At 60.8% G+C, this 9,071-nt stretch overlaps 1 protein-coding gene across 1 annotated transcript in view; it reads right to left on the bottom strand.

Annotated features, from left to right (window-relative positions):
- Positions 1-1,933: 1,933 nt before the first annotated feature.
- Positions 1,934-9,071, bottom strand: part of B4GALNT3 (beta-1,4-N-acetyl-galactosaminyltransferase 3) — a 95,621-nt gene continuing 88,483 nt past the window's right edge. Inside the window, exons 14-20 of the mRNA XM_007469471.1 lie at positions 7,774-8,569; positions 6,079-6,398; positions 5,228-5,381; positions 4,917-4,989; positions 4,401-4,554; positions 3,699-3,825; positions 1,934-2,042 (exon numbers count right to left, since the gene is read on the bottom strand). Of these exons, the coding sequence (XP_007469533.1) occupies positions 1,934-2,042; positions 3,699-3,825; positions 4,401-4,554; positions 4,917-4,989; positions 5,228-5,381; positions 6,079-6,398; positions 7,774-8,569 (1,733 nt within the window). The remainder of the gene's footprint in view (positions 2,043-3,698; positions 3,826-4,400; positions 4,555-4,916; positions 4,990-5,227; positions 5,382-6,078; positions 6,399-7,773; positions 8,570-9,071) is intronic.

Here is a 9,071-nt window from a genome sequence, read left to right as displayed (position 1 = left end):
ACAGAGTAGGGGCCATGCCAGGCCCTCTCCATTAAGGCAGGCGGTGTGGAGGTAACAAACATCAAACACAAGGCACTGGCTGGGGCAGAGGGGGTGATGGATCAGGCAGGGGAGGCTGGGCGGGCTCCTGTCGTCAGGAGGGGTGAAGCGGAAGGGCTGTCTGGGTAGATTCAGGCCTTGCAGGGCAATGCCCAGGGATGCGAGTGGCCCCAGAAAGAAACCTGGCACCGCAGCCAGCCAACTGCAGCTCTCGCCTACTCCCTACAGCCCTTTTCCCAAGGCACGGAGCCTGAGCAGGGACCATAAAAAGCCACGGCCTGAGGGCAGATATGGCCTCCGTAAACCACAGTCTATGAATTGAAAAGTGTGTCCTTCCTGATTTCTTAAGAGGGAGGCAGGGATTCTCTCCAACCTCCAGAAGGTTCTTGAGGGGCGCCATTCTCCCATACGCCAAGGTCATGCTCTTGGTGAATGCAGGGCCCACCAAGTAGACCCAAGTAGACTTGGACTCTGCCACAGCACGGAGCCTGGGCCCAGCTGACTGGCCCCTTGGGCCCTGCGGCACCTCCCCCTACGCCCTTCCTCACAGCCACTGGGCTTCGAGATGCAGTGTCCGATGCACCGCTGGTGAATCAGAGTAGCGGCAGAGGCAGCAGTAGTAGAAAAATCCCCAGCCATGAAGGTGTCTGGGATCATTAGTGCAAGATAAGTGTGTGATCACAGGCGACAGACAGGGTGCCCCAGACTACGAAGGTCAAGGGCTGTGTTCCCTGAAGCGGCTTCGCTTTTCACGCTCCGGCCCTGCTCCCACCCACGTGAGGGAACAGTTCAGAGCGATGCCCTCACCCCCCAGACCTTCCCCCCAGTCCCTGTTCCTCCCTGTTCCCTAGTTCCGAGTGTGAGTCCCTGTTCCCTAGTTCTGAGTGTCTTCCTCCTCATCTTCCCCACCGGGCGGCCTGGGGCCCTCTCTGCAGGAGGGAGCTGGGCCGTGAGCACTCAAGCTTCCCACTTCCCTTCTCATCCCTTCCCGCTGGATCCCACCCCTCCTCTCATCCTCTCCCGGCCCTGCTTCACATGGTCCCCAAGGCCCAGCTCACAGGCCGCTGGGACAGAAAGGGGCTTCTCGTCCCTGCCTTCCCCACCTTGCCCATGATACACGGCTTATTCACCCAACACCAGGGGGCCAGGAGCCCCTGCCCATCGGTTCCCCGGCTCCCAACCCCCCGTGGCACCGGGAAGAGGATGCCAGTCTGGAGTTAGTGTCACCTGGAGGGTAAGGTTAATGCCCTAATTGGTGGCCAGCTGTCGGGTGGCCACCTGGGAGAGATATGCGTGTCCTGGAGCCACATGCCTGCGGGAGAGCTGAGAACGACTCCACGTGAGGCCGGCTCCTCGGTTACCAGTCAGCTGTTGGTCAAGGACCGAGCGACACACCTGTGGGTCTGAGGTATGCGGGGCCCCCCTAAATGCACGACTCTGCCCCCTCACAGTCAATGCTGTATCTGGACAGGTACAGTTTTGGTTTTCTGTTAAAAAAATAAAAACCCCAATAAAATACATCCAATAGGAGAGCTTCCCAGTCCACAGCCACCGCCCCCTGAGGGGCCCAGGGTGGACGCTGGAAGGCACCTCCCGGTCAGGGTGCTGTCTCCCAGGCAGGGCTTTCCTTCCTCAAGCCGGTTCCGCTGCCCTTCCCGGGAGCTGTCCCGTCTCTTTCCCATCTCCTGGCCCTGGAGGCCCAGAGGTGGGGAGAGGCCTTGGCCTCCTCCCATGGAGGACGGCTGCCGGCGCAGGGGGTATCGGCTCGGAGGCCCCTCGGGCCCAGCGCAGCCCCTGCTCCCCTCCCTCCTTCCCTCCGGCAGCAAGCGGGCACTGGCCAGGCCACCGTGGTGCAGAGGCCGGAAGCGGTGGGTCCAGCGGGCCACCTCTGGGGTTACGGCGTCTTCATCTGGCGGCGGTTCCACATGCCTCGCTTGGAATGGAAGTGATGGAAGAAATTCCGGAGGGAGAGACGCTCCACTTCCAGGCCTGCTTGGAGGATCCTGGGTGGGAAGGGGTGGGATGAGCAACAGGTGCACAGAGGTGGGGGTGGGGAGGGGGGCCCCCGAGGAGCCTGCCTTCCACGTCTCCACCAGGCCCTGTCCCTGTCACCCTCTGGCTACTCCCCACGGGGCAGGGGAGCGGGTGGGGCGTGCAAAGAGAGCCAAAGGGCCTGGGCTGGAAGCCCAGCTCTGGATCTATGAGGCACGGCATCTTTCAGAGCCTCTCCCTCTAGAAAGGATAACGATGGGCTGGGTACGGTGAGGGTGAGGCGAGGACCAGCGATGATGGAGGGGGGGTGGGGGGTGGAGGCCACAGAGCAGACCTCGCCCATCCCTCCCCGCCCCCTTTCCATATGCATGGCCTGTTTCGAGGCCTGCACTTCCAGCAGGTGGAAATAACTGGAATTTGGAGCCGTTTCTCTCTCGGGCTTCAGGGGAGGCAGGGAGGTCCAGAACTGGTCGAGTTCTGCCTCTTCGCAGCGGTGGAGGTAACACCAGCCTAGGCTTCTGTCCACCTTGGGGTCTGACTGACAGAGTTTTACGGGAGCTGCGTTATCTAATACAAGCTCCCTCACTCTCCCTCCTTTGCACCTTAAATTCCCTTCGTATTGTCACCTTCCCTCCTGCCTGCTCTCTAGGGAAGGAACAAACAGAACGGGTTGTTAAGCCTCCAACAGTCATAGCTGTGAGATTTGGGGCAAGTTGATAACTTCTCCCCAAGGCTCAGTTTTCTCATCTGGAGAATGGAGACAATCACACCTACCTCACAGAGGTCTGGGGAGGAATAAAGGAGGTGATGGGTGTAAATCACCTGCCGAGTACAGGCGCCCAGTGATTGGTGGGTGAGGAAGTGCCCTGTCTCTCAGGAAGACGAGTGCATCTTCCCTGTCAAGGTCCCCTCGCGCCCGGAGCCCCTGACCTTGCCTGTCCACCTGCTCTGTGCACTGTTCCAGCAATTACACCCTTTCTCTCGCGGATTTTTCCCCCTCCCTCCTTTGCCCCCACCCCTCAAGCTCAAATCTCAAGGGATCATCCGCCTTCCCTCCCCTTCTCTTGGCAATAAATTCTTGAAGGAGGAACCTCAGACTAAGCCTCCACTTCCTTACCACCCACATGCTCTGAAATGCCCTCACCCTGGGGTCCCACCAGCCTGCTCTGCTGCAACCCTTCTTCCCACCACTCCCTGCCGCCGGCTGGTCCTGCCTCTTCTTTACTTACCACAGACCCTGTCCTCCTCCCCCAAACTCCCTTCTACCAGGTTCCAGGGACCCAGAACCTCCTGGATACCTGTTGCCCTTTAATGGTCCACACTGGCTCTTTTCTTGACCCTCTGCCAGGTCTCTTATCCACCGCCACAAGCTCAGCCTCCTCCCCAGCCGTGTTCTCCCGAGTGGGCAGGTGGGAGCCTTGCCGAGAACAGTACCACTCACATCCACACGGCTCGGAGCCTGTGTTCTTCCCCCCGACAGTCTGCCAGGCACCCACCACACCCACCCTGTGACACAGGCAGAGGCAGTATCCCCTCCAACAGATCCAGTCTCAGCGAGGGAAGGAATCTGACCCCCAAGAGGCGGTGCTGGGCCTGGGGGGGATCTAGCCCTGCCCCACCCAGGGCCCCTCCCCCAGGTCTCTCAGGTGCCCTCGCTCCCCACTCACCTGTCCAACAGCTCCCAGTCCTCTCCACCCCAGCGGTCTCGGAACTCCTTGGTGTTCATGCCCCCGATCCTGTCCAGGTCTGACTTGTAGATGCCGAGCAGCCCAAATCCATTCACCTCCCAGTAGCCTGTGGACAGACAAGGCCCAGATGAGCTGAACGAGGGCCAGAAGGACAGAGAAGGCTGAGGCTGAAAACTCATCTGCACGAGCCCCTTGCCTATTTGCGGGGGAAGCCCCCGGAGCTAAGGTTCCAGGTCCAGGGAAGGCAGCAGTCCTACCAGGAAGGGACCAAGGGCCGGTGACAGCCCTACAGGAGGCTCTGACAGCAGCAGCCCCCGAGGGCACAGCCTTGCGCCGCTCCCTCTCCAGGTGGGGAACCTTCCTCCCATCTTTGTATCCTCACACAGCACGCCGTCTGGCACATAGTAAGTGCTTAATAAAGGTCTGATGAACAAAAGAAGGGGAAGATGAGGCGGGAAATGTTAATCGCTGCTGCTGCTGCTGCTGCTGCTGCTGCTGCGTCAGCTCAGCCCTGGGGGCACTTCTCTGCGGTCTGTCCAGTGGAGGGGGGGGCGTGCAGAGGAGCGGAAGGGGAGGGTGGGGGAGGGGTGCTGCCATTGTAGACACAACTATTTCCAGCTCTGGGTTAAGAAGCAAGACAGAGAGGCCTTTCCTACCCTCCCCAGCCTGGGACAGGCTCACCCTCAGGCCACTGGGGAGTGGCGCCGCAGTGCAGCCTCATGACCATGGGGGCGAAGGCCATCTTGCCCTCCACACAGTGCTTCCGGATGGTATCGATGATTCCAGCTGGGAAGTGGATGTGGAGGTCACACAGGAAGATGATGCTGTGCGGGTCCTGGGGACAGAGGTGGGAGGGTCAGCAGCCCCTACAGACCACGGCGAGGAGGCCAGGCCACTCTCTAGGGCAATCCTCAGGCTCTTTCCCATTTCAATGACTGACAAACTTGCATGAAACAAACTGTTGGATGGGTTTCCAGGGTACTGGGCATCAAGGCACAGTTCTCACCATCAGAGAGGGAATCCCAACTCCTCCCCGACCTTTCACGGACTCCGAGGACCCCACACGAACGCTCCCACCCGGGTACCGGCCCTGCGGCGCAGCAGAGAGGACCCCGTGTCCGCGTCCCTTCCTCCCCGAGGAGCCGGCCGTCTGCGCGTCTCTTCAGGAGCCTTACTCACGTCTCTCAAGCCACTTACCTTCACCAGGTCCACGCCAGCCTGAAGCCCGGCTGAGCGTTCGAAGTTTCCACTTAGCTTCATGTACTGGTAGCTGCGGGGAGAGCAGAGAGGGGCTGAGCCTCAGGACCCGGCTGTGGCAGCCTCAGGTGGAAGCTGGCAGGCAGAGAAGAGGTGGTGCATGCTCCTGGGATGGGCCTACGGGCAGGCGGGTGCGGCCTACGGGCAGGCGGGTGCGGCCTCCGGGAAAAGCTAGAGGCTGGGAATCAGGGAAGCTGGCGGGGCTTCAGGAAGAGGTGGCTCGGGCTGTGCCCTGCCGAGAACACCCTCACCTCCGCAGCCTGGACCTTCTCAGGGCCATCTCGACGTCCATGTCCTCGCTGCTGTAGTCGGTGATGATGATGTTGAAATGTGGGTCGCCGGTGACACTGAACAGGGTCTCCATGTCTCTGATGAATTGCTGCACCCAGCGCGCCTGGTTCTTTACTGCCCGGTAGGGCAGGCGGGGTGGGCGGGGAGAAAGAAGCAGAGGTAACGCAAAGGAGGGCACCTCCACTGCCGGTTCCTGCATGCTCAGGAGTCCCATCAGACTTTTGCTGAGGGTAATGCGGCTACGGGAAAGGTCAGCAGAGCAGCAGGGGACGGAGGGTAGAGGGAGAGCTCACCGTTACAGGGGCATCTACACCCCCCTCCCTGCACAGCCTCCCAGGGAGGGCTCTGCGGGAAGGCCTGGGGCTGGGGCTTGTCATCAGCTCATCATGGTTACCCTCCTGGGCTCTCACACTCAAACCCTCTAGCTGTCCATCTTACGGTCATCCTTCACGTTCTGTCCAACCCCACGGCTACACTCCTTGACGGGCTCCCCTCTCTTGCTATAAAAACCAGCCAGTCTGCCCTCCCTGTTGCACTGCCCCAGGCCAGCAGCCCCGGCTGATTTTCACGTCCAACCCTGAATACTGGTTCAGTAAGAAGAGCCGCTGGCCTATGAGTCAGGGTCCTTCCCAGCTCCAGCCCTGACTGCCCACATGACCTCAGACTAGTTACTTTTCTCCTGTGAGCCCGTTTCCTGAAGTGGCCTCTCCCACAGGTTCTTGTGAAACCACATCGGGGAGCAGAGACTGGGTGCTCGTGATCACGTGAGGCCCCTGCTCCGCGGACAGCGCCCAGGTGGCAGGAGGCTCACCCGGCACAACGAAGTGGACCACGGCGTGGTGGTTCCAGGAGAAGCCCTGGGGCCAGCACAGCTTGGGCTCTGGGGCCCGGGCACTCAGGACATGTCTCTGGTGGTCGTGTGGGCTCCACACCAGGCCTTGCAGGTTCCGGGCCTCGGCCTCTTTCCCACCAGCAGCATCGACGCCCTGCCTGCCACGCGTGGACACGAACTCCGAGAGCCGCACCAGGTGCCGGCCTCGTTCCAGCAGCTCAAGCTCCAGCAGGTAGCGGCCCCCCCTGAGATGGTCCTGACGCTTCTCCACGTTCACGATGCGCCGCAGCTGGTACCTCCTGGCAGAAAGGGTGCGGGGCTTGGGTCACTCTTCCCGCATGTGGGAGCAAGGCCAGTCGTCAGGAGACCTCGGTCTTTGCCCAGCTTTGCTGTTGGCTAACATGCTCGCACGATGCTTACCTGTTCCAGTGAGCACTGCTGCCATCTTTAAAAATGCACCTATTAGGGCTTCCCTGGTGGCGCAAGTGGTTGAGAGTCCGCCTGCCGATGCAGGGGACGCGGGTTCGTGCCCCGGTCCAGGAAGATCCCACATGCCGCGGAACGGCTGGGCCCGTGAGCCATGGCCGCTGAGCCTGCGCATCCGGAGCCTGTGCTCCGCAACGGGAGAGGCCACGGCGGGGAGAGGCCCGCGTACCACAAAAAAAAAAAAAAAAAAAGCACCTATTGGGTTTCCCCGGCGGCGCAGTGGTTGAGAATCCGCCTGCCAATGCAGGGGACACGGGTTCGAGCCCTGGTCCGGGAAGATCCCACGTGCCATGGAGCAACTAAGCCCGTGCACCACAACTACTGAGCCCGTGAGCCACAACTACTGAAGCCCGCATGCCTAGAGCCTGTGCTCCGCAACAAGAGAAGCCACCGCAATGAGAAGCCCGCGCACCGCAACGAAGAGTAGCCCCCGCTCGCGGCAACTAGAAAAAACCTGCGCAGCAACAAAGACCTAATGCAGCCAAAAATAAAATTAATTAATTAATTTAAAAAAATAAATTAAAAAAAAATAAAAGCGATGAAAATGTTCTGGAATCACATAGCGGTGGTGGCTGCATAACATCCTGAATACACTTAAAAACCACTGAATTGTACACTCCAAAATGGTGAACTGAATGGTATGTGCCTTTTTTTTTTTTTTTTTTTGGCGGTACGCGGGCCTCTCACTGTTGTGGCCTCTCCCGTTGCGGAGCACAGGCTCCGGACGCGCAGGCTCAGCGGCCACGGCTCACGGGCCCAGCCGCTCCGCGGCATGTGGGATCTTCCCGGACCGGGGCACGAACCCGTGTCCCCTGCATCAGCAGGCGGAGTCTCAACCACTGCGCCACCAGGGTAGCCCGGCATGTGCCTTTTATCTCAACTAGAAAAATGTTGGTGGGTTGAATGAATGAATGAAGAACAGGGCACTCATCCACGCCTTCTGCCCCTGCCCTTCTAACCCACATCTGGGTCTCAAGGTGTCTTTTTAGCCCAGTTTTGCCTGTCCCATCTCTTTACCAGCTCCCTCCCTGAGAGCCTTCCCAGTGTTCAGCCTGTGTCCTGGGCCAGGCCCCAGGGATCTCAGACCTTGCCTGATGGTGGGACTGAGACCCGACAGGCACCCATCCTCCCAGACGCCTGCGGCCAGGACCGCCCCCCAGCCCAGCCCACGAGAGCCCTTTACCTTACCCCCGGCTGCGCTGGTTAAGCTTCTTTAAGAAGACCCGCGTGACCTCGAGCGCCTCCTGCTCGGGAAGCAGCAGGTTGCCAGACGTGTTACAGCTCAGGTCAATCCAGTCGGTCCGCAGGGCTTGGAAGTCGAGGTTGCTGGCACTGAAGGTCTGGTCCCAGTTCACCACCGGGTCGAACATGGACAGGTACTCCAACACCTCCCTCACCTCCTCCTCCTCTTCGTCCCCCTCGTCCTCTCCCTCGGCTCGTCCTTGCTGGCCGGCAGCTGCTGCCAACACCTCCTCCGCCTCCTTAGGCCAACCCCGCCTGGGGTCCGGAGGCTCCATCCTGTCACCCCTTCTCTGCCTTGCAATGTGTGACTCAACTTGATTCAGCCACTGGGACTGCCCCAGCGTCTTCCCGGGGCTGCCACCCGCGGGTCTGGGCCTCTTCACCGGAGGCGGGTGCCCTGCTGGGTGTCCCGGGGGCCACTTGTCAGGATGCCGTGGAGCCTGGTGGGGCTCAGGGTTGGGCTTCCTGGCCTTTTTCTCTGCTGGCTGGACCGGGATGGTGCTGGTCCTCGCTGGGAAGGGGGCTGTGGAGTTCTGCGTGGGAGAGGGCACCACCAGGCCCTCCTGGGGCCGAACCAGAAGTCTCCGCAGGCTTCGGAGGCGGCGGTTGGTGGCGTCCTGCCCGGGGGCTGTCGGGGGCCCTTGCTTCCCCTCTGGTGTCCTGGCGTTCTGGCCGTCAGGGGCAGGGGTGTCCTCTGCCGCTTCTCCGTACTGGGATTCTTCTAGAAGGCCTTCCTCAGAACCTGCTGTCAACAACAACCATCCCTCGCATGGGGTTTCAACCTCTCCCCAACAAGATCCACGAAACGGCTGAGGACCAGTGGGTGAGCCAGAGGGGGTCCCTGGCGGGGCCTGCACTGGGCCCAGGGTGAGTTACTCAACCTTAGCTAAAGCCAGGGTCTCCCTCTTCCATAGGGTTGTTGTCAAGAGGCAGTGACACGAAGGACAGAAAGCACTAACCGGGGCCTGGCCCGTGCAGGGACCTAGCAGATAGCCCCACTTAGTCCTCAGTACTGCAAGGAGAGAGGCCACAGGAAGACGGGGCTTCTGCAGAGCAGAGCTTCCCTAATGATGGGCCGGGGGAGCGAGGCCCTCGGGCAGTTCAGGTAGCATCCCCCAGGGCCCTTCGTCCTCTAGCCGTGCCTTGGAAAGGAAGAAGGGGGAGAAGGGCTCCTCCCCCAACCCTTGGGGCTGGGGGAAGGGCTGTGGGGTTTGCATTCTAAGCTCCTGCGGGGGGGGGGGGGG

Source organism: Lipotes vexillifer, unplaced genomic scaffold, assembly GCF_000442215.2.
Source record: "Lipotes vexillifer unplaced genomic scaffold, Lipotes_vexillifer_v1.1 scaffold395, whole genome shotgun sequence".
NCBI lineage: Eukaryota > Metazoa > Chordata > Mammalia > Artiodactyla > Lipotidae > Lipotes > Lipotes vexillifer.
Note: the sequence above shows the minus strand (reverse complement) of the source record. Positions and strands in the feature narration are given on the sequence as shown.